The sequence below is a fragment of the Alligator mississippiensis genome, chromosome 14 (assembly GCF_030867095.1).
Source record: "Alligator mississippiensis isolate rAllMis1 chromosome 14, rAllMis1, whole genome shotgun sequence".
Taxonomy (NCBI): domain Eukaryota; kingdom Metazoa; phylum Chordata; order Crocodylia; family Alligatoridae; genus Alligator; species Alligator mississippiensis.
Genome location: NC_081837.1, coordinates 4560283 through 4585639, shown reverse-complemented (window position 1 = coordinate 4585639; position 25357 = coordinate 4560283). Strand labels below are relative to the sequence as shown.

General features: G+C 38.8%; 1 protein-coding gene across 10 annotated transcripts in view; it reads left to right on the top strand.

The window, feature by feature from the left end:
- Nucleotides 1-25357, top strand: part of BCAS3 (BCAS3 microtubule associated cell migration factor) — a 445712-nt gene that overhangs the window by 27290 nt on the left and 393065 nt on the right. For all 10 annotated transcript variants that reach the window (XM_019493311.2, XM_014608078.3, XM_014608076.3 and 7 more), the window contains exon 7: nt 11010-11082. In XM_019493311.2, coding sequence (XP_019348856.1) covers nt 11010-11082 — 73 coding nt within the window. The remainder of the gene's footprint in view (nt 1-11009; nt 11083-25357) is intronic.

The following is a 25357-nucleotide window of genomic DNA, read 5'->3' as shown; positions in this document are numbered from 1 at the left end:
TGAAATTAGCTTAGCTTTTACTTTAGGTATTTTCTCTGTTCCCTTTCCTTCAACAACCCAGCAGCCAAAATGGGTAATGCGCAGTGATTATATCTGAAGGAGTAGCCAACTGGTTTTTCTTACTTGGAGAAAAAAATTCTTTACTTTTAAATCATGCAAGCTCTATTATTTATTTAATTAAACAATAAACCTCCCAAGTTTGTTTGTTTGTTTGTTTGTTTTTAAATAGGCCTAAGAAATAAATAGGAAACCGCTTCATCTCCTGTCCCAATTAAATCTGCTCAGTATTCAATAACATGCGTGGCTGTGAGTGTTCTTTGTAGCCTGGTATATAGATGGCATTTTGGGGGAGATTTGAAATTTTATTTTTATAACTAATTTTCAGGCTTAAGGGATGAGAGAGCGCTGATGGCTAATACTTGGAAGATGAGGACATCTCTTTTTGGATGCTGTCAGTCTTCAATATCAGATTCCTAAGCTTCGGCATTTTGCATGACTGCACACTGTATTATCGACTGAGCCATCTGGTTGGCATAGTTTCTTAACCCACCCACCTCCTTGCTATGCTAATCCTGGTGTGCTGATTGAATATAGTGCTTATTCCATGTGTGTAATGGTACCTGACTTTACAGTTCTGGGTTTCTCTTTGTCTCTCCAGATAAGAGACTATTTGAAAACAAATTGGTCTGACTTCACGAGTAAGAGGGGAAACTGTAAGTGGTCGGTGTAAAGCTGTGGTGACCAGCCTTTTTGGCCCATGGGCTGTATGAGTAGTACCAGGTTGGTCTGGAGGGTGGATCCCATCCGTGGGCCCATCCCATCTGCACCCACGTGGAAACGGCCAGGCTGGGCCCAATCCAGCTGTGTAGAGCTAGGGGGCCAATGCAGGTGCGTTGGAATGGGGCCCAGTCCAGCCTTGAAAACCTGGTGGCAGGGCAGACCGCTCCCCCGTTGCTAAATTTCCAGACTCGGGGGAGCTCTGCAGGCTGGGGGTTGAGCACCCCGGTGTATAGCATGTCAGCGCTAGGACTGCGCCAGTTTAAATTGAGCTGCGCGTCTCGGTGAAATGGAAACAACAGGTGGTAACACGGTTGTAGCTAGAGGTAGAGAGAGAGAATCGGAAACAGAAATCCAGGAGCGTTCGCTTCCCCACCCCACCCCACCCCTTCATTTGCTGCAACTAAAGTTTGTGGCTTTGTGAAGTTGCTCTGTATGAGACTTTCCCCTCCGCATAATGCATAATGGCTCTATTTAGCACATTAGCCTGATTATTCATGCTCTTGATGCAGCATAGATTAATGGTCTCTTGATTCCGTCTTCCAAAATTTACTCCTGCCTTAATCACTTCCCTCCTCTGTACTTTTTAAACCAGTCTTCAAAAATCTTTGTTTTGGATTCTGGGGAGTTAAAATGCTGTGATTGGAGCTTTCCCACTTCCAGGAAGGATGATTTTCCTCTCCTGTCCCTTTTAAGCCCGTGCTGACTTTGAATCTGGTTCAGAATTGCTGGTGGGATAGAGCTTTGAAGCTGCTGGAGCAAAGAATCTACAAATCACCTTTCTCTTCTCCAAAGCAAAGCTAGTTGGTGGAAATACTGGTTTCCATACCTCTCTCTAGTGATGCAGCAGTCATGAATTTCTATGTTAGCTCTTCTGACTTAAAACAGTATGCTTTGTAGTTAGTTTATATTTAATTCTATTTTATTTTATTTATTTATATCTCAAGGCTGCTGGATGTTTTTATGGACATTTAAAAAAATAAATAATGACTTTTTAATTCTGCTGTAGTAATCTTGTGTTCTCAAAGTCATCAACAAAATAAATGCACAGAGCAAAATTGGTTTAGTTTTCATAAATATGATCATTCTTTTGGTTTCTTCACTTTTTTTTTGAGGTACATCTGGTTGTGTGCACATGCCTATAGAAATACGGAAAGTTGTTAGTTTAACTAGTTTGGTTTTGTTTTTCTTTTTTTGTAGCAGAATCAAAATATTCTTGATCTATAAAACATGCTAGTAGTCAAGTGCTTTAGTTTTTCCTTTTATCCATCCCCGTTTGTCATAGTGAAAATAATGCATTTTATTGGCCAAAATATCTATTTAAACCTTGTACAGTTTTGTTAATACGCTAAGTTTTTCACATAAGGTGTAGATCACAGACATTACAGCTTCTCGGTTGGAGACTTCCAAAGCCTAAGCCTGGAATAGCACCGTGTGTGGTAGTTTAGGACTAAGATGTGTGTACTGGCTGGGTTGCGTGTTGAAGCTGGCATCAGCCTTTGGCTGTACCGCCTATTCCCAGGCCTGATTATTATGGAAACACATTCATCAAATCATTTTTTTTTTTTTGCCACTTTCTCCATCACGCCATTTGCAAAAACAAAGACATAAAATAGCAAACAGTACGGAGTGACTTTTCTGCTTGGCCAGGGTGCCAGTTGAGTAGAAATAGCAAACAAAAATACAAAGTCTTGAGCTCCTTGTTAAGTTTTAAGGAACTGTTTTGTAAGGAAACCTTTATAGAACTAGGTCAGGAAAGTAAAGTTAGTTTGCAGTTTAAAATGAGGTGGGCCACAGACTATCCTTGCACGTGGATACAACGTATCAGACAAGGGCTCAGATTTTATTGCGGATTTAACACGGTTCTGTTTTAACTTGCCTCTCTGACTTCTGGTATTAAAAAGAATTGTGAACCTCAAAAGCTGACTTAGCTTGATCTGCAAGGGTGCTTAAAGGAACTATAATTTAAGGTTGCTTTCTAAAGGAAGGCAGATGTGAATATTGTATATATTCACCCACTTGGGTGGCTTAGTGGTTTTAAGTCTCTAACGGCAAAAATAATTGCCTAGCGTGTATGGTAGAAGAACGTATCCCACAAGCTGAACAAGCAGTGGCAGTTTCTAGCTGGAGTTCCTGGAGTTCAGTGGCTTCTGCAGGTGTCCTAAGTGGTACATGGTTGATTATGGTAGAATGAGGGTCCATATATGTGGATTGGAGAAATTACAGAACAGCATTTACATGCAGAACCTTTTATAGACCATATATGGCTTTTTATAGACAGAAAAACATTGCTTAACTATTTTATGACATCAACTTTTAAACTATATTAATATTTGAAAGTGGGTTGACCCATCATTCTGCTGCCATTCCACTTCTGACCACATCATATTGATGCTTTTGGTCAGCAGACCTCCAGCTTTAGCTGAACCTGGTTTAACAAAGCAAAAAAAAAAAATCCTTTTTAGCAACATTTCCTTAAATAACATATGATATGTTTCCTCTTACAAGCAATATGGAGTTATGACTAATACATCTTTCTTTCAAAGTTATTTTCTGGGGGGAAAGGGGGCAGTTTGACAGAAACAGTTGTTTCTAACAAGAATAATGCGTTGCATCGCACAGGCTCTCTATTTAAAGAACTTGGCCTGTCTCTGATCAGGAATTTTTAGTGCTGACTATGCTTTCAGAATTAGTCTTTTCTTACCCTCAGTATTTGATTCCCCATTTGGACCTGGCTATAACTTTGGCCTTTTCATCTTGCTCATTGACTCCTTGGATTTCCCCCACTCCCACATCTTGTTCAAATATCTGCATCCTTCCAAGGTGCTCCTCAGACTCTCCTGGGATCCAGAACCACTTACAAGAATCAAGAGTCTTATAACTGTCTTCTTCCCTTTCCTGGCTATCTCAGAAATATAAATGTTTTACAGCAATATTAAGACTATTTCAGTGGAAGTAAACAGATATTAGTCTTTTTACAAGAAGAAAAAGTTATTCATGGGAATTGCTAAAATATATGGATTATGTGTCTGGCTCGTAATTTAGCACGTCAGGTGGGGATATTGCAGCTAAGAAATTCTGAAAAGTCTACAGAAATCCTGGACAGTATTGAAGTTTGTAAGGTCTGCAGTCACTTCTGTTAGATCTTGACGTGCCATAAATCCAGTCATGCTTGAGGATGTAAAGATGACAGTAGCTGACCAGGAAGATCGATAAGAGGTGGATGAAAAAATGTAATTTGTGGAGCGCAAAGTTAACTTCAGCAGTAAGCTAGGCCCTTAATAAAATTGGAGGAGCTGGACCAATATCCTCACTGAGGGAGGCAAAGGCATGTCATCCACTTGCACTTTGCAGTAAACTGGGACCGTTTCACTGAAATGTGTATCCTCAGTGGGAATGATCAACAGAGCACACAGATCTAAGCCTTCACTTCCAGATCTAGGACAGAAATTCAGGAAACGGATTTAACTTAAATCGGTGACGTCTGATACTACATCCATCCAGGTTTATCTTAAACTGGTTTTGGCCAGTTTGCAAGTGGTGTGTGTGCACTGAATGTCTGTGGTTACAGATTTGAACTGGTTTCCGATCACTTGTACTAGTTCATGTGTACTTTCTGTCCCTAGCCCCAATGTTTTGATTGCACAGTTTCCAAGATTAGAAGGAAATGTAGGCTACTTAGAGGTGTCACTCACAGGATATTCTGTTTGTACACAAGGCTTTTACAGTTGCTTGCAGAATTGCTGATGCTCATGCAACTGGTACCAGCACTTCGCAGATAAAGCTTTTAAGGTCAAGTCATTACTGTACAGCTCTTCCAATAGGCATCATATTTTGCGTCAATCCTTGTCATGCAGCAGATGCAGATACTTGTTAGAGAACAAGACTTGGAATGTAATTTCCCTTACAGAACTAGTTTGTAGTAAAACTGCTAATTTTTTTGAACTGTTATGTTTCCCAATTATTTTTTTTTAGGTGAGAGAACTAAGGAAGACCAGTTGAACAAGACGTTAAATATGTAACTTGATAGTCCAGGGAGGTACATCTTACATATTTCTGTATCTGTTAAATGATTAAAATCATGGTAGCAAAATACCTGCTTCAGATCTGTATCTCAGTGCAGCAGCTCCCCCAATCTTACCACCTTCTTCTTCTTATTATTTAATTTTTAAATTTGTTTTGGCCTGAGCAGGTTTAGTCAAAAATACCTTAACTGCTTTTGTTAGAAAATTATTAATTTTATTCAAATCTAAACATTTTGCAAGATTATACTAGTCTTAGGAAAGTTTTTGAGGTTCTGGATGACATTTCTGGTTCAAAGTGCTGAACAAGCCAGTTGACCTCACAGTAGGTAATACCAGAGCACATGGTAGGGCAAGACCCAGGTTGTAACCTCTCCAGATTGAATCGGGCAGGTCAGGGATGTGAACCTGGGTTTTCTACAACCCAGGTAAGTATCCTTGCTACTGGGCTGTTCGCTTCTTGGGGTGAGGGGGACATCGGAGGAGGGCTTCAAATGGTCTTGGGTATTGACTGATACAGACTAAGGAAATTTACTGAGGTTTTCAGATTTTTGCAGCACAAGAAAATTACCTTCCCCGCTATAGTCATACTCCTGTTACGTTCCTTGATACTGGAGTTGAGTTGTGTGATTGCGTTTTTCTCCTTGGTTTAGTTTAAACTTACAGTATCACACCATTTCTTCAGCAAGCATGTTAGTGCCCATCACAGTGTTGTATCTGTGGTCTAGGATAAAGACAAATAATAATCCGAGTCATCCATTCCCTCCGCCTCCCTGACTCATCCTCTAGATCTCCTTAACTAAACATCCTTTAGTGGAAGTTGGATCCTGAAAGACTTGGGAGCCTTTTCATAGTAGAAGGAACAGGAAGCATATGTTTGTAGATTTTTGGTTAAGTATTATCTTGTTCCACTTTAAGAAATGCAAATACTTGTCGAAATCAAATCTTAAATGCCTTGAAATGAGTTTCTTGTCATAAACATTAAAGTGTATTACTTAAAGGAAAGTAGACTGGGAAGTTAAAATAAGAAATTAGATCTTGTAGGCAAGCTGGCAGAAGCACGTTGCAATTTAACCAAATTTAAAAAAGGCTTACTAGTGTGGGTTTTATAAGATGGAGGTTCTGGTTCATCACCAAACCTTTATTTTGCTAACTAAATATGCCATAACGCATAAAGGAGTTTGAAGTGCAGAAAATGCCTTGGAAATTTTTACCATATGTTTTGGTTCTATTCCCATGTCATTAGTCTGAAATAATCAGTGCAAGTTGTGTTGCATTCCAAAATGTAACATAACTTTTACCTCAGGACTGTCTTGTGGCTGGACAGGGACCTGTATCTCAATAGCTCTGAGAAGGTCTAATTTCAACTTCTGTTCTAGGCCAAGAAAGCAATTTTAAATTTGGATAAAATGAAGCCTCATGTTTGGTTCCATTGAGAAGATCTGCATGCTGCCTGTTGCTGAAAGACAGTTAAACGAATTAGGCGCTCGAGCAATTTTTCTTTCTCTTGCTTGCTCTTTTTTTATTTTATTTTTATTCAGAGTTTTAACTTTCTGCAACCTGTAGACTTAGCCAGTAGGTCACCCGTGACATGCTGTTTATGAATTTCAAGGCATCCTTAGCTAGGGATATGTGGAAAATGTCTCTCTCTACTTTTTTTTTATTGTAACTTGCTTGACTTGGAAGATGATCATGCCTAATTCTGAGCACATCAATTGTGTCGGCGAGTTGAATGCATGTACTATGTGTAAAAAGAATCATTGTCATCATCATCCATACTGCCACTATGAAACACTTGCTCGGACTTTGGACATTTTTCTTTTGCTGAAATTGATAATTTTCCTTCTGGCACCTCCGAGTTAGTGAACAAAGTTGAGTCTGCAGAAGAGGAGGAGTTGTGGAGAGTGGGACTATACAGTCTTGTCAATGTAGAGGCAGCTCAGTGCTCTATCCAAAAATGTATTTGTTGGTCAAATATAAGTCTCCTAGTTGGACCCAGTTTCGAGGGAATATCATGTTTCTGTATATAGAATATGTGTTGCTTTTAACTTCTTGGATGTAGAAGGATACTATTTTTTTTTTCTTCCCTTTTTTGGTTCTGGGTGTAGTGTTATTTGTGATTTTTGACTCTGGGCATGAAGCCATCAGCTTTTTGGAAACTCCAGCTCAGAGTGAACGCAGCAGCACCTCTCCTCAGCAACATGGTTGGTCAGCTGCTTTTTGTGATGACTACTATTTATTTTTTGTATTGGAGTAGTACCTAAAGAGCCCCAGTCCTGGTTGAGACCCCATCACGTGAGCTGCTTTGCGAATGCGGAACAAAATGATATTGTTCTCCCCCCCTGCCACCCCCCCCGCCAAAGGATTTACAGTCTAAGCACATCAGACCTCCTCTGTACTGGTTCCCTAGAAGAAATTTGTTATTATTAAGATGCTCGCAGATCTTTGCCAAGTCCTGTGATGAGGACTACAGGCAGCTGCTCTACTCTCAAACACGATAAAGCTGTCAACAAGTTGGGTAAATCTAGTGCGTTCATGAGACAGCGCATTCTCAGGAACCGGCTGAAGTTAAAGAAGGAACTTCCACATTAATAAAACAAAAGCAAAAACCCTCAGACATCAGTATTTTCCACTCCAACTGCAAAGTACGTAATGTATGTGTTTACTGAAGACGGTATTCTCCCCCTGCCCAATCCATACACCACCGCATACATTTAAAAAGATACAAGATCAAAATCAAACTTTTTTTTTCCCCGTTGCACCGGGAAAGGCAAAAAGTGAGAACTCTGGCTGATTAATACCAGTCACACTGAATACTATTGAAAGCAAAGCTTAAATGGAACAGACTTTTAATAAAAGAGAAAATGAAGAAACAAGAAGGAGTCACAGTTTTTATACTGATTTATTGATATTCATTTGCCAGCACTCATGCAGAGAATGGACTTTTCATTCAAAGTACGCACTACGGCTAAATACAACAGCATTTTGTATTGCATAGTGCATTTCTTACAGAAGGTAAACTAAAATGCTTCGTAGATGAAAAAATTATATAATAACATGACTTTTGGCAAGCACTGTCATTACTGTGAACCCAGCAAAAATAGAAAGTTGCTTAATTTCTGGAGGTGTTGGATTCATCTCCCATGAAAGTTAGTAGGTTCTTAGCTAATTGGGTTATATCTTTTCTAATGCTCTGCATTAAGATGTTTGCATGGAAAGGTACAACTTCCAGCTCAAACTTTATCCGGAGTACTATACAGAAGCAGGAACAAGTGAGCAGCATTGGCATGTGGGATAAGTTTTTAGCCTCATGGAATTGCTTTGTATGGCAGTTGTTTTCATCTAGCTAGAAGGCAATTTTAGCACATTTCCAAATATACAAACCGATAGTAGACTTTTTTTTTTTATCATTTAGTTAAATGGAGTTGCAGAAAAGGTGGTGCCTTTTTGACAGAAAAAGTAGTTTTCATTACTTTAATTGTGTGATTTATCAGGATTTTCAGCTTTTTATAAATGCTATAGTGTTATATGACAGAATTAAAAGGATTTAGAATAAAAGGAGTTTAAGAAAAGGACTTTGCAACAGGATTTCAGTACTTTTTATATTTGATGGATTTAGCTAGCTGTCTTTCATTTCAATCATTCTGCTGCATTTTGTTAAACACGGCGTGTGGAGCAGGTGTGTACAACGTCAGTGCATCTCACATGCGAATAAACACAATTTTACATATAAAAAATTAATCTGCTATAACTTCAAGGATTAAATTCTTCCTCTCCCCCACCCTCAAACTACGAGGGGGTGCTGACTCCATTTGGCATTACAACAACACATGTTGCGGTCTGCAGTTTCATGGCTAGGACTGCTATTAACCTGATTTTATGCACTGCAAAGTCCTTCCACTAATGACTTTTCTCGAATATTAATATTTACATTTAAAAACTTATAGTTGAAGTAGATAATGGAATTTAAAAAAAAATGTGAGCGTGATTCTGCAGTTGGAAGTTTAAGAGCTTTGTACAATTATGTAGAAATGCATATATTGGTGCATATATTGATCGGTGCTCCTGTTTGGTTTCCTGTAAATATTTTCCCCATTAATTCATCTTCCTTTTGTGTATTATGCTATCCTTTCTCTCTCTCATATTGCTGTTAAACTTAGGCCTGGACCCTTTAATACAAACTTGTGGATTCATGTTTCTAGTATAGCTTAAATACATGAGATGAAATGCTAGCTCTGAAGTCAGTGGCAGAACTCCCACTGGCTTGGTTGCAGTAAGGGTTTCACTCTTAATGCAATGTCTGTTGAGGTTGACTAGGTAAACAGGAACAAATGGAGTTCATCTGTTACCAATATTGGGGGGGGAATGAAATGGGTTGCCAGCCTTGTTTTTAAAAAAACACAAAACCTTCATGTTTCATTTATCAATTTACAGATCAGTACTTATAGTACCGTACAGGTGTGACCCATAAAAGACCTTGGAAGGAGCAAAATAAAAGGGAAAACCGTTTTGGCTGCTTTACGTTACTTGTAAGGCTATTGTTGATAGTGAAATTATTGATGTGAACAATTTAACATTACAAATATCCAAATGTGTAGGAGGGAAGACTTCAGCCTTGTATAGATGAGATTGCTGAACAGTTTTTATGTAACAAATTAATAGTATGTACCCATACTATTAATTATTAACAGGCACTATTAAGTGAAAAAGTATATTGTTAATTGTTGTACCTTTCTGATTTAATTCATTTAGAAGTACAACTTCACAATTAATTGTGAATTAAGTTTTGAACAGAATATGTTGCCAATACTTGATAAGTCATTGTGCTGATCAAAAAGGTTGAAAGATTTGTATTTCACAAAGATAATTTAAAAGAAAACTATCTCAGAGAGGTGACTCGGTTTTGTGCATGTGTTTGTTTTTAAATTCAGTAAATATACGTCCGAGAAGTGAACAAAAGAGTAACAGGGTAGGGAGATTTTATGTATTTATTTCTTTTACTTTATTCCTACTTAGATGCTGGGCACAACTTAAAAAAATTCTTAACTGCCATTTTCAAAAGTGACCGAGGCTTGCCAGTACATTCACACCTCGACCAAGATGTGACTGCAGCTTGCACAGACGTACCTGAGCCAGCTTTACATTAATTCAGGGACTGACAGCTCTGAGCTTGTATCGGAGTGAATCTCGGAAAAGGCTGCACAACCTGCCTGAGAAGCTGGATAAATATTCAGGTGGCCAGTCTGTGCTGCTGTCACTACGCTGATACCAGTGCCCTAGCTAGTTACTTTAGAGCTAGCTTGTGCATGCCTACATGAGCTGCTGCCACGCTTTTTTTTTTTTTTTACTGCAAAGCACACATCCCTGAAGACGTATTCAAAGCGAGTCCCACTGATGATTCCTAGCCCCAAAGTGCCTACATCACTTGAAAATGGGACTTGGCTGTTGAGTACTCGTGAAAGTCGTGCCCAGTTGAATCTTGTATCTGTTTTGGGGTGTGATGCAGCCTCGTTTTAGGCATACACTAGCACTGTAGCTTATTGCACAAAAGAGTGGGGGGACCACTCTTACACTGTGTGACCTTTAATGGAGTAAATTGAAAAAGGTGAGAGCCTTTCAGAGGTGGGGCCATTGCTGTCTTGGAAGAGCTGTCCGGAGCACTGAAATGTGAGCGAGTGTTGCTTGATGTTACTTTATAAGTCAAGATCCCATAATCATGTCTGAGAAGAATAAGGAATAATGCCAGTGTCCTGGCCAAATGTCCTTATTCATTTACGCCCGTCACCAGTCTCCAAGCACTGTTGTTCCAGAGGATGGCTCGCTGATTTGTGCCCCTGTTGCTGAGCTTGTACTGGCTACTGGGGCAGGGGGTGGAAAACCAATGTGCTATCACATTCTTGTCCTTTTCATTAAGAAAGCCTTTAGGGATACCCAGTCATGAAGCAAGCTTTAAAAATGCTAATCGCCCTTGCTTTAGAAGAAAGGGTAATTTTATTCTGGCTTCAGATTTTGTTAATGATTTGTGCTTTTTAAAAAGTAGACTGCAATTTGACTAATCTTAAAACTAAGATGTAATTACATCTTTTCCGTTTGCGCAGCTGGTACATCATTGAAGTGAGTTGTGAGCTGGTAAGCACAGCATGATGAAAATAAAAATCTGATAAACTCTCAGTAAAAAGTATTTAATCTTCTGCTTTTCTGTCTAATCAGGTACTCAAAAATGTGATAACTTTTCTGAGAAGAGACCCCTTCTTGGTATGTGTAAAAGCATTGGATCTTCTGGGTAAGAACTTCTCATTCTATATATATTTTTATCTTTTTAGTATGTGAATAGGCATCACAGTAGCAAAGCTGAGGGCTTCCCCTCCACGCTCAACTTTCCTTTGTGCCCAGACGTTTATGGTATCAAACTGTGAAATGTTTTCCCTCGAGATTTCAATCTACCAGCACACTTTTTTAAGACAGTTTTTTGTAGGTTTTTTTTTTTAAAACTTGCGGATGAAGGCCAGTGATACAAAAGTAATATAAAATAGATGAGGAGGTATTTTGAAATCATGTGGGATTATTTTCTCTCCGCGTAATCTCATTTTCATGATTCACCCTTTTTGATGGTAATAATGGATGAAGTTATTACAGAGAAGTAGTCAAAACAGGTCGCTGTGCCTCAAATAATTGAGAGATGTTTGCAAGCCATGGGTGATTTATTCTGTGCATGCATCGTGATGGATTGCTGTTTTAATTTAATCGGTGGCCATGTATTAGCAAAATGAACAGTTTGTGCCACAAATGCTGCTGCTTTGTTCACTTAGGAAAATGAGTTGGCAGCTTTGCTTCATGCTCTGGAGATAGTAACATAGTATCTTATGAAGGACCTGATCTTAAGACCCGATTCCTTTTCTGATTCTTGATTGGGAAGGACGAGGGAGTTGACACTGAACTGGAAGGCAGTCCAGGAACTATAACATCAAGAAAGTCATGCTTGCATGTGAATATGTTCACGTACATGCTCACATTGAATAACTTTTTCCACAAAACGAAGACTCACAACTGGAATCCTACATGACAACCAGAAAGTTTTAATATGCTGTTCCTGTTATAGCTTCTTTAGTACACCAACCTATTTTGCACATGCTTTGCTATTCTCTAAAACTCCTGCTGCTTGGCTTCAGCCCTGGCCTGGAGCATGGAACACATGGTGGCTCCCAGCCCTGGTCTGGGGCTGCAGATGTGGCAGTGGTGGCAGTTCTGACCTGGCCAGGTAGCAAGGGCAGCAGCTCCAGCCCTGGCACAGCCCCGTACTTGAGTCTGATGTGAAAGGGGGGAAAAAAAGTGTCATTTTGACTGTGGAGGGGTAGAACCTCCTCTTGGATTCAAGTAAATATGATGCTATGAAATGCATTTTTTTTTGCTTTAGAAGCATCATTTGGAGGGTCTTGTTAACACAATGAGATTCTTCTGATATCTTGGGTTATTGTTAGATAAGCTGACTCAATGCTTTGGGAAAACACCTGTTTCTTCAGGGTGGTCCTCTGCACAGAGATTCAGCAGCTAAGCTGCTGGAGCCAATCTTCATAGGTTTAATGACTAATTCCACAGAACACCTATTTTAATTAAGAATGTATACACTCTGGGCTTGATGAAGGTTAACAAGCAACTCCAAAGCCATTCCTAGGAGCATTGCTTGGTATTCATTATTAGTATGGTAAGACAGGCTATTGATGCTACCTGTCTCAAATTTAAGAACCTGACCGGAAAAATTGTACACTTAAGCTTCCTCCTTTTCATATGTTTACCCACTGGGAAACTTTTTTTTTTATAAACAAGATGCACGTAATCTTATGGAAAACGTTTTTTGCTTAGACCACTATATATTCCTGGATTGTAAATGTTGCATTGTATTTGTTTAGCTGGTAGGATCTTTCTTCTTAATCCCAATAACTGATTTGTGCTGGAAAATAATTATGCTTTGATGGAACCCACTTTTTCCTGTGTGTGTGTGTGTGTATGTGTGTTCTGAAACGGGCATCGGGGATATGAACAAAATAGGAATTTAAAGCAAGTGATAGCTTTGCTGTCATTAATTCAGTAATTATGAATTGCTTCACAGATTACTTTGCCATCCAATTCCTTTTCAAATATAACGCTTGTTCGTCATCTAAAAATCAACAAAATAGTTTCCTGGTCAACCTTTTAAATATCTGCAAATGGAAAGTGACTTTTTAAATCAGGCTTTCTTACATATGATTAAAAACCTGATTTTAAAGTACTGGTTTTTGTTTTTGCAATGAACATCCATCAGAGAATTGTTGTGATGTGGCTTGAAATTTTAATTTTCTATAAAAAATAAAATAAAAATACTTTTGTTGTGGCTAGGACCTGTTGCAATCTATCTTCAGTAACCTGCAGAATAAGGGCTCTTGAGGATTTTGCATTGTCACCACAGTAGTTCTGAACAAGTCGTGGTTTTGCAAGACTTTATTGTTTGTAGTAAAGAATCTAAGGATTATGCATTTTTTTTCTTGACTTTATTTAAGTGGAGCTTTTGTTTACATCGAGGTCCCTGTAAAATCATTGTTAAAAACACATACGCCAAAAAAAATCAGTGTAGATTATCAAGATACTGTCTGATGGAAGCCCTACAAATCAAAGTTTCATTGTTATGACTTGAATTCTGTTGTTAACTTGTGGTTTTATGCTTAGCAGCACCTGCATTATATCTTCCTTTTTAATGCATTTCTGCCTTTGAACAGATGGTAAATCTAGTTTAATGAGGTGTATGAAAGAAAATCTTACATTTATATAGCATCTTTTCTTCTGGAGGATATTCTCTTTACAGTCATCCTCTCACCTACTGCTGAGATTAGGTTAGCTCTGGCATGAAATGCAGCAGCTGTCTCGTAGCCCACATATTACCAGTAAACTGTTTAGGACAGGAAATACGACCATTATTGTAGTCATTGAAGTAACAGGTAGAATGAATAATAATACTTAGCACTGGCACAACATTTTCCAGCTATACATCTCAATGCACTTTACAGAGAACTACTAAAGAGTATACCCTCTTAACAGAGAAATAACCTGAATGTCTGCAAGACTTGATGACTTTCCTGAAGGAAGGGAGTCAAAGATAGAACCAAGACTAGAATCCAGGTTCCTAGCCCTTAATACGTTGCACAGTACGTTGGATTGCACTTTCTCTGAATGAGAATGAATAAGCTGAACGAACTTGGATATTATGAAAATAGGGCTAATGTTTGGTGAGGATAGGAACCTGGTTGAATGTCTCACTCATAAGCAGCACCATGCCTCCAACACTATGTTAGGGCATGGAGTCATTATCACTTACTTGAAGAGAGGGAGTGTCATCTTCTAAATTGCTCACGCCATCTCCAACAGCCTTCTTTCTGGAAGTCTCCCATTCTTGTATTAACTCTGGTTACGTTGTAAGGTCTGAGTGGAGCACAGCCTCAGCCAGTTTGTCCATAGGACTCGCAGAAATTATTTATAGCCTTGACCAGCCTCTAGTTTCTCCTAGCTGTTCTTTTTAAACCTCTGCTTCTCGCCTGCTTCCATGGTCCCTCAGCGGCTGTCCTTGCTTCTTTCCCGGCTCAGACTTGACTATCTCGAGTCCTTCAAAATGGATGTTTTTGTAAATCTGTGCTGTTTTCAGCAGAGGAGAAAAGCACATCTTTGTTTAGAAGAGGTGACTGTCTGGCGTGGTAGTTTTCAGCATGCATTGGGAGGACTGTTTCATGCAACATCTTACACTAGTTTTGGACCCCTGCTGTACCTAAATATTAGTGTCTTAGTTCAGGCTTCTTTTTCTCTGCAGTAATTTGACAGCACTCAGCATTCATTTCTCATTCTTGTAGAAAAAAAAAAGTCTTGAATCTATTAACTTTGTGGGTATAAGGCAAAGAGCAAGTACATTTTACATTTGACTCACGATGGAATCTCAGCATGCACGACAGTTTGGGGAGGGGTTCATGTAAGCAGTTGGATGCTTTTCTGGGATTTTTTTGAGCATGGGCAAACAGATCTTTTAAACTATTAGAACTCCGTGCAGACATTCCTGTGTGGCAGAAATCTAATGTACAAAAGTGGTATCAAATCAGGATTTCTGGAACTTGTGCTGATGAGTTTAAAGTGCTGTTGAATCACTTGAAAGTTCCAGTATATAGCCAAGCTGTATTTAAAGTTTTATTTCATAGAAAGATGCTAGAGTGAAACTCAACCAAGTCTAATAGAAATGAGTTCAGACATAAATCCACACCTGCATTGTCATTTTATAGCACTCCCTCATTTAAGACTGTCAGTGAGAGATTGACACGTTCATGTTTAGGAGTTGGGATTTCCTGCTTCTAACCTCTACTCTGCATTAGTGGTTAGTCTAAGGAAATTCTTCTGTACTCTTTTTGCTATAAAGTGCATATAATACAATGGGGGGATTGTGATAGAATTGTATTTTTAGAATGGTTTGATGTAGGACATTCTTGTTTCTGGCATCCAGAGAATTTTTGGGGTTAAAATGAGTTGTTCACTTTTAAAACTAATTGCTATTAATAATAATAATAATAAAAATGCTTTAAATATTTTCACTGTCCCTCTGCCTCATGTATTCTAATTCTTCAGAGGTCTAGAGAAGCAATTCATTGTATCGTGATTTTACCTGATAAAATAAACACCTGGGATGCTCTATAACTTCAGGATTTGTCTCCTTGATAAAGAAAGTGATGTGGATGTAGCAATAGTTCATTCCTGTAAAGCAGTGTCACACATTGACTCCATAGATTTATTTTTTGGCTCGTCGTATCCTCATTGTCCTTTCTGTAGTCTTTCTGATAGCAGACGTGTACGCAAGGAGTTTTCCGCTGATATCTCCTAATACGTGATTGCGCTGTTTTCTACTAATCTAGGTTTGTCTTTTTTTTTAAATGTTACTATTTTTCCTTGTGGACTTAATTGCTCAAGTGAATTATTTCTCAGTACTAACAAAACATGGAGCATTAAATGCACCTTTATTCTCATGTGATCTGCCAGATAGTCGAGGCAGCCCTTATCTTTAATGATACCTTTACATTTTAATTGAGGAAGCTCTACAGGATTGCTAAGATCCTAAACAGGAATGTACAGGCAAATTTCCTTTAAGGTTTTAAACATACAGCATTAATGGAAGTCATGTGGTTAAAAGCCTGCTCTTATAATTTTACCCCAGAGTATCTAAGATTTCTAAAACTCTCCACTAAAATAAGAGAGAGAGATCTGTTGCTGGTTGGAGTATGCAGAGTCTGTTTTCTTAGCTATTCCAAATGGTCTGGACAGTTACTCAGCTCATAATTGCGGGAATGTTCACTTTTACATCTCATTTTAAGAGGGAAGCTCTGGGACAATATTTGGATCAAGCATCATTCCTGTATTTGGGATTTGACACACAGCTTTTTGTGGAGTAAATGTGGCAGTATGTACCTCTTCCGAGCCCTGCTTTATTCCTTTCCCCAACCATATGCGGTTCAATATAAGCTCGCTGTGTTCCTGGACTCCACTGACAAGAAATTCATGGAGATTTATTACAAACTAATGGGTCTCATCTTTACTTCAGTCCAGATTGGTGACTAGCTTGAAACTGGTAATTCTCAGAAGTCCTTTATTAACATGTGTAATGAAGAGGCTAAAAGTGCAGCCACAGTCTGTAGGGAGAAGAGTAAGTTTTAACTTTATTACAAAAAAAAAATATATATAATATTATTATTATTATTATTATTATTTTATTTATTATTTTTTTTTGTAAACTAGGCTTGGCAATGATTGCTGCAGACTAGAAGCCTAACCCCCAGCTGAATTGATTGAGGGTTAAAAAGAATCTCCTCTGACCGCAAGGAGCAAGGTTTTGGCTCCAGTCGGCTAACTGGAAAGCTGGGACCATACAAGTGTGTACGGTGGAAAAGCTTTTGCAAATCTCAGGGTTGTCCAACCCATGTAACAGAACAAAACCGAGAGAGAGAAAGAGAGAGAAGATCCAGGATCTAGCTCCATTTCTTTGAAATAGGCCAGCCAAGATTTGTGGCCATTCAAAGTACAGAATCCAGCAGATGATGTTTTAGATGAATAGATCCCTCTGCTCTTATAGAAAAGTGGTAATTTGTTTATATCCCCAAAGGAAGCTCATGTTACATTGGGCAAAACATCAGGAACGGGTTGAGAGGCCTGGTGGGGGGAGGCCGTGCGGGGCGGGGCGGAGGGGGGGGTGGCTTGTGCCCAATAGACAAAATACATCTTTTTGTAATGAGCCTCTTTGAACTGAAGTGATGAATTTATTTTTGTACTGAGCTGTAATGGAGAATTATGTTGCTGCTTTGAAATATCTTTTTGGCACGCAGCTTTAGGTGACATCAACTTTACTGTTGGAAATAAGTTCTTTACAAACGTCTTAGGTAGTGCTAGCTCTAGGGTTTCTCCAAATAATTATTTAATTAAAGGGGATTACACTACACTTTCTAAACTCCCTCTTTTTCTTACAACGAGGGGTTTCAACCTAGTTTTCTGTAAACCCATTTTTATTTTGTGAAAGTCAGAGTTTCCATTTAGAACTAAGTTCATAAAATGACTGAGAGTGCTTGCACAGTTTCACTGTATAATCATTTCAAAATAACAGTTTTTTCAACCACCAAAAAGGATGCAGTCTTGACACACAAATGGGAAACAGATTGTGTATTTTGGCTGATACTGCTATGCTGGTTTAGATGTTGGTTCAGTCAACTTCAGTCTTAGATTACAAGATTTGCAAATTAAAGGAAAACCAAAAAGGAAAGAACATCTGCGTAAATTCTGTCTTAGTGAGCATGCCTGTCCAAGATTCCAGTGTTTTACTTGTAGGAGGGACAATACTTTACACCAAGAAAAAAAGTATTGATGACTCCTGGAACATCTTAAAACAGAGATTTTAAGTGGTGAATGATCTAGATTAGAAATTGTGTAGACAAAAAAGTTAGTGCAGAGTTTGACTGATGGAAAGACCAACTGAATCTTGCCAGTTGTGTTAACTGATGGTATATGCTTAGGTGCACTAAAGGGATTTTTGCCATCATAGGTGGGAGTGCTGATATGCGTGGTTTGGTAACCTGCCATAAAAACAAAACCGATAAACTGTGGCTCTCCAAAATGTGTGTGTAAATACATTGAGTTATTAAAACACATCAAACTTTTTTTTTCTGAAATTGCACGGCTGTTTAATTTTGAGCTAACTTCCAGTGGTAAAACTCAACCAAGTTATAAATTCAAGAAAAATTGAACAGCACAGTGGAATAAAAGTCTTTTAGAAATAAATGAACAAATTTAATCGTGTTTGCTTTTTTTTTTTTTAATGTGTCTACAGGGAAACAAAGCACAGCTGTAAGGATCGGTGAATAGTGTGATTCACCATCGAAAATCCCTGTGCATTAAACAAATCAAAGCTAAACGCCATAGAAGTCTGCATTTCACCTAGAGTAAAGCAAGAAGATGGCACTACTCAAAGAAGTGGCCATGCCGTAAAAATGCGTGCAGGCGGTTGTTCTTTCGATTAATCAGATGCCAGGCACATGAATAACAAATGCTTTAAACTGGAACATTGCAGCAAGTATGTCTTGCCTATCAAGAGCTGACTCAAGTGTTTCTTCCCAAGTGACAAGCTCTACAACCCTCTGCATTGCCAAGCCTTCCTTCTTCCCTGTTTTTGTTGTTTTGTTCTTTGTTTAATTGTTAATTATTTCACCGTAACCTAGAGCAGTACTTCTTGTAATGATATACTTACATACCTGCCTTGATGAAGGATTAAGTCAATATGCTTGTGTTTTCCTGTCTGAGAGTAGACCTCAGTTGTTTGCTGTAGCAATTTATCTCCAAGAAAATGTTGGTGGAAACCCTGTAAATGGTTTACCCTGAAGAATTAAAAGTTCTAAAAATTACTTATGACAGCACCTCAACACCTGACTGCACTCGCCTTTCGTGTGTTTCTGGCTCTTCACAGATATGTAAAAGTCCCTGCTTTGAACAGTTCATTGTCCAAATAACCATGTGGAGACACATGATGCACAAGATAGAGATATGAGACAGCTGGTTAGAAAAATCAGCTGTACAAAATTTCACAAAGTGAGTATTTGAATATTCATAGATTTTGTTTTTTAAGGCCAGAAAAGACTTTTGTTATGATCATCTGCTCTGACCTTTTGTAAACCAGAGAACGGTACCACCTTGCCCAATAATTTCTACTTCCAGTCCATAACTTCTCTTTGAACTTCAGCATGGATTTTAGGAATACATCCAGGTTTAATTTAAAGACTTCAAGCAATGGAGAATCTAGAGTGATTTGAAGAATGGGACGGAGGTCACTTAAGTGCATGAGAAGCAAGAGGCAGTTCCAAGTGTGGGAGATGGCAAGAAATAAAGGGGCAAGTTTGGAAGTTGTGGGAGGAGTAGATGGATGGAGCACTTGGAAAGACATAACTTGGCTAATTACATTTTTCTTTTTCAACAGATTGGCTTACAGCACTACACAATTAGTGCAAGCAGGCTTTGGAAAACATAGCTTAGTACTATAGTTACCATGGATTAAAACCTACTAATGTTAATATGGATTTAATTCAATGTGTTAATGTTTAGCCAAAAAATAGCTTTACCAGAAAAGTATAAAAATAATACTATTAAAACTGATCTATAATGCAATCTTGCATTAATTTTAATTTTTTTTTAATTTTTATTTTTTTTTAATCCAGCATCTATTTTGCAAACCATCTTTCCTTCTGGTTAATGTGAGAATCCAGTGTCCAGTTCTCAGAATCTGTGGTTTGTAACTTTTTAAAATTTAGCTGGCTGTGAAATGATTTAGAAGTGACAAACAGCATAGCTTTCTTGAAGGATCACCCAGGAGAAGGAAATTAAGATGAATGAAGTTCTTGTTCCCAGTTCTCCCACAGCTCTGAGCAGCCCTCCCCAAAATATTTTAACTGGAATGGCATTGCAAAAACAGTGGTTATGTCTCCGAGCCACCAGGTTATGCCAAGGATTGAATCGGAGAGTGGGATGTGTGAAAGGGTGTATGCTGTCACAATCAAGGAGATAAAATACAGCATGTTTTTTCAAATTACCCATTAAATAAAATGTGGATTGGACAGATGGTTATGATTTTCAATTTTATTGGACACCGCCAAGTAGATTTCATAAAGTCTGTAAAATAATAAGTCCTTTGTTTGCATGAGACTTCGTATGATTCACAAAATCCCGTCAATTCGTTTCTCCACCCTTCATTTTCTCAGCCTGCAGGATGGTCAGAAAAGGTTTTAATTTCTTTAAAGCCACCACATCTGAATGCAACACTCTAAAGACTACCGAGTTGTATACAACAGGGATTGCATCTCAACAGGCCAGCTGGCCCCTCTTGTTTCCCCAAGCCGGGATCACACATACCTAAACCATTCTTGACAGATACTTGTCCAGTCTGCTTCAACAAACCTCCAGGGATCGAGATCCCTCAATGTCTTGAGGTAAAGCCATTCCTGTTCTTGACTCATCCTTACAGTTTTTCATGATATCTAACATAAATCTCACTTTTTGCAATGGAGAGGGAAATAATATGCCCCTTCATTTTGAACGCTGTAACAAGTCTCGGAAGACCAAAGCAAAATTCAGCCAAATCTGCATGTTGCAGTCACTTCACAAAGTCCCGTGTTTAGGTATGCGGAGCAGAGCTGTCTGGGGAACAGCAGTTCTACTTTCTGACAATGTTTGAGGTTTCAAAATTTGTTTGAGTCACAGAAAATATTTTGAAGACAGGCAAACCTCTTGAATGATTTTTTTTGCAAAATGAAATTGTTTTGGCTTAGGCTTCTTCTCACCCTGAGTCATCTTTTCTCCCTTCCTCTGGTCAGCTGTCTCCAGAAGGCCTTGGCCTGCCAAACCCTTCCCCATAAAATGTCACTGAAGCCATTGCATCTCACGCTGACTCTGAATATATGGCATATTTTGGTGAAACTTCACGGATCAGATGTTCTGACCAGTTTTAAGGATGAGAAACATCTGACTCTGTTTTTTTTTCTCGTGCATTAGAATTGTGTTAAGAGTAAAAGGTCCAAAGACGAGATGCTGGAGGCATTGTTATCTTGCGATCAGAGAACGGGACGGGGAGCCAGGAACTCCACTGTTCAAATCTTGGCTCTGCTACAAATTCTTGTCTGTAGCAGGTCTAAATATCTTACTTCTCTTTGCTGCTACTTGGACACGGACCAGCTGGACGTTTCTGGAGAATGGTGCGTCTCCTTTCATGAGCAGAGCACACTATTTCCATAATGTTTCCAGAGCTGGAGGACCTTTAGGAGCCAGCTCAGGATCTTGTAGATGGCACGGCAATAGCTATGCATCTCTCTCAATGTCATTGTTCACTGTTTTGTTTTTTCTTTTCTCCCCTTAGATGTGATAGGCTTCGTTCTCATAAAGTCTGAAATACTCAAGGGCTTATTACAAGTAGGACGAATATCCCTGGTCATATTATTCCCACCCCACTAGCCTTTGAGGGAACGCATGTGAAGGGATTGATTTTTTTTTTTTTTTTTTTTTTTTTTTTGATACCATGAAAAATCTGCAAAGCAAAATGTGTACTCCCATCATCTGTTTTGCAAGATCTCTTCTAATCCTAGCAGATGAAACAATGTTGTCATCACTAGTTATTGTAGGAAATGCATGTTAGTCTTAACAGCTCTTATGGCAGCATTTTATGAGGCAGAGAGAGAGAGAAAAAAAGTAATCTAAAAGTCCTATTGCCTATATGCACAAAAGGTAGGAACCCTTTCTTGTTTTTAAAAGGTAAGTTTAAGGCTTGTTTCCCTTTTAATTGGTTTTGCTTTGTATAATTATTCATTATTATTTCTTGCAAAAGACGTGATAAAATACCAGAAAAAAATATACCTTCAGTTCTACAAAATCTCTTGTAAACCAATGCACCATCATTTAGTTGCATTAACTAATTGCAACTTATTGCTTGGTTGCTATTGCCTGTAACTATTGTGAATATTTGCTATTGTCTCTAAATATTGAGATAAGAATCTGGGGCTCTCCTGCCATGTTAAAATCAAAGCTGCAGGTTGGGTGAAGCTGAGGTGTTATTAAAAAAACTTGGGATTAAAATGCACTGATGACCCTATGTCAGATTTGGAAAGGATGCAAGCAAGAGCTATTTACTGACCAGATCTCACCTCTTAAAAACTCTGGGGATTTCTGAGCTGCTAAAACTTTGCTTTATAAAACTATAAATAAAATAAACCTTAATAAAGGGGGTGAGGGAAGTTTTTTCTTTTCTTCTCTCCCCCCTTGGGTTGGTTCTAGGGTGGCAGGAAGGCCTGGCTAGCTGTTTTCCAACCTGATCATAATTTCATATCATTTGTAGTTATTGGCTGCTGCCATATGTATTATGATAAGGAGGAAAATAGTCTTCAGTGAAATGCAGAGCCAGATAAAACCAGCTGCAGCACATACCTTACTTGAGTAACTTGTCAGAAGAAGCACTACAGGGAAAAGATAATACGGATTGCCATTACAGGCAAAGCTGCTCGTTCTAGGACCACTTTAAATTCCGCTTTAAATTATTAAATACTGTAAATGCTATAAAGTTAATTAGAAGAGGAACAAACGCTACAGAGATAAATGTGTTTTCAATATTGTTCTCGGGGAGGGTACAGTAGAAACCAGTGAACGAGAGGAAATTTATTTCTGGCAGCACTCTAGACATGGAGCTGTGGTTGAACTTTTTACCCTAATTACGTCCCCGCTAATGCCTGCAGCGGTCTGGAATCAAAGCGGCCCTTCAGGCCCTGGAAAGTCTCTGATGTGGCGAGCGTTTGTTGTGTGATGAGGGTTGCTTAAGAAAAAACAGAATATTGTGACAGGATTTTTCAAAATTTCTCAGTTACCACCCACCTCACTTGTTGCCTACAAAAATAGAGTAATTGTTTGCATCTGTGTGTTTTTTGTCTGTCCTAGAAATAACTGTTATAAATCAATGTGACAGACCCCAAGAACCTTTTCAGGATTGTGTTTTCTCCCCTTCCTATGCGCTTCGGAGTTATTTCTGCCCACCGTGCTATCCCGACACGACTAGTGTAAAGCTCATAACTGCGCTTAAAAACCCAAGGCAAATGTTTGTTCTTTTGACTGCTAACACTAGTTCAAGTTATTTTCTTAGAATAGCTCAGGAAAGGTCAATTGAAAATGTTCTATCTAAAATTAAGGCTGTCACTTCATACCCTTAATCTATCTTGTAATTAGCTAGCCAAACAAATTTGCTACAGTAGTATCACAGTAGCATTACGCAGATGCAGCTGTCTGAGCAATATCTGTCACAAGCTCAACAGTTGCTGAGGTTCATTTCTCTACGAACTGGTGTTTTATTTTCTAAGGCAATCTTTTTGGAGTCCCGGCTTTCAAAATTATATAGAAATGTACTGAGAAAAATTGTAATGGCTGTAGCTGTGCACAAGCAGTCTTGTGGGGCATAGGCTTTTTCTCTTTAGCAAAAGCAAAGGATCATTTAAAAAAGTGGGGATTTTAGAACGCTAAAATGCTGCACCTCTAGCAAAATTTTTCCACGATAACACTTTAGTCTTGACATAATAGTTGGAATATTAGGATTGTTGTTGACTTCATTGAATCAATCTCTTCAATGTTTAAAAGTTAAATGTGTACATATAATGTGGTATATAACGTATCAGGCTCTTGTGCACCGATGTGTAAAAGAGATTTAAAACTGTATTCTTCTCTGTTTCAAGGTACTCTGAGCAATTTTAATGTCCCAAAATGCGTTGCTTGGACTTTTTATACAGATAATGGCAAAGTGATATATGAATATACCACATAAAAGATATATAAATCTTGTATTTGTGTAGCATTACAAACGCCTTTAAAACTTATTTATTAAGGTTGCTGAGTCAACCATCCAGAGGTTAAGATGTACCAGAAGTGAGCTTTCCTGTCGAATCTCAATACAGTCCTCTTCCATGTGTGTATTATGGTCTAGTCTTTAATGATCGTTCCCTATTTTTTCCCAGCAAGACCCCTGATTTTGTTCAGAGCCCAGGACGCACAGTGCTCAACTAATGAACAGCTTTTCAATATTTTGTCTTCTCATTGTTTAATACATCCTCCATGCCTTATTTCCCGTATGTTGCTCAAACCCTGCTCTGAAGACAGGGTATTAATCTTCCCCTAGGCTTTGCTACTATGCTTATCTCATAGTGCTTCACAAATATTAATACATTTGTTTTCACAGTACCCATATGAGAAAAGTGGTGAGAGGAAGAAGAGAGATTAAAAGCAAATGTTTTCACAAATGATGAGCGTCCAGTTTGAAAGGTCTAGTACCTGTGGGGTAGGTTTTCCTTTTTGTGGTGGGGGAGAAGAGCATTTCCCCGCCCCCCCGAGAATTTAGCATCACTTAGTATTTAATACGTGCAGACTGACTTCTATCTACTTCAGTTGCAGTACATGTTCAGTACTTCTGAAGAGTAGACTGCAGGGCCTTAGGTAAGGCACCCAGCCTGAGGGGCACACAGCACCCAAAGAATTGGGTCCGTCTTGATCAGAAATGCAAGAGAACTCTGTGCAGAGAGGGGAGAGAGGACCCAGTTCTTCAGGACGGGACTCAGTTATTTTAACCAGGAGACCTTTTGCTATACACAGTCCAGCTACTGCAATAGATGAAGCAAAAGCTCTTCAAATGGTCCCCTTCATTTTGCAACCCTGATTCAACCGGAGAACAGGTCCCTCCTATACACTGATAAAGGCAGAAGTCTCGTGGAAAAGATGGTTTGCAATCATGCAATTAAAAACTTTATTCATGTGCCCAGGGGAGCAAACTCAATTCAGTCATTTTGTGTTGCAAAAGCAAATGCAGCATAGATGATCTGGTGAGTTAGGCATTGTGTAGTAGGTTTTAAAATAGCTTAAAAAAACCTTCAAATGTTGTATCAGTTACTGTGACCCACGTGGTTCATTAGCAGGACAAGGAGCTTAAAATGGCAGAACTCTTTGGACTCCAAGTTTTGAAAAAACCTTCAGCCTATGGCACATCTCAGGCATGCAGCCTTTTAGCTTGACAAAGTTATGACCAATGCAAATAGGGTTCAAAAGGAGGTATCAGGCAGTCTTCATGTGCAATGCTACAAGGCCTACTTATCACATCCAGATTCTGAAGTCCTGGTATCTTGCAAGCCTATTGTCCAGAGATCACCTTGCCAGTGACACCTGGGGAGGAAACCCGTTTCAGGTTATTCTTCCACGGATGTTACTGCAAAGGCGTAATCTGAAGAGCATGGCATTGCACAGGTGTGGCTAGCGACCTGCAGTTCTCTCTTCCTGATGTTTGCGTGAGGTGAGAAGGACCCAGTCTGCTTCTCTGATTGGAGCTTGCATTTTTAAAAACCCACAATTTGAACAAATTAGTGATGTAAATGAAGAAGACCAAATGGACTGCAGAACTGGCTCACTACCATGTTATCAGTTGCAGGTAAAATAATGCCTAAATTATAACCTATTTT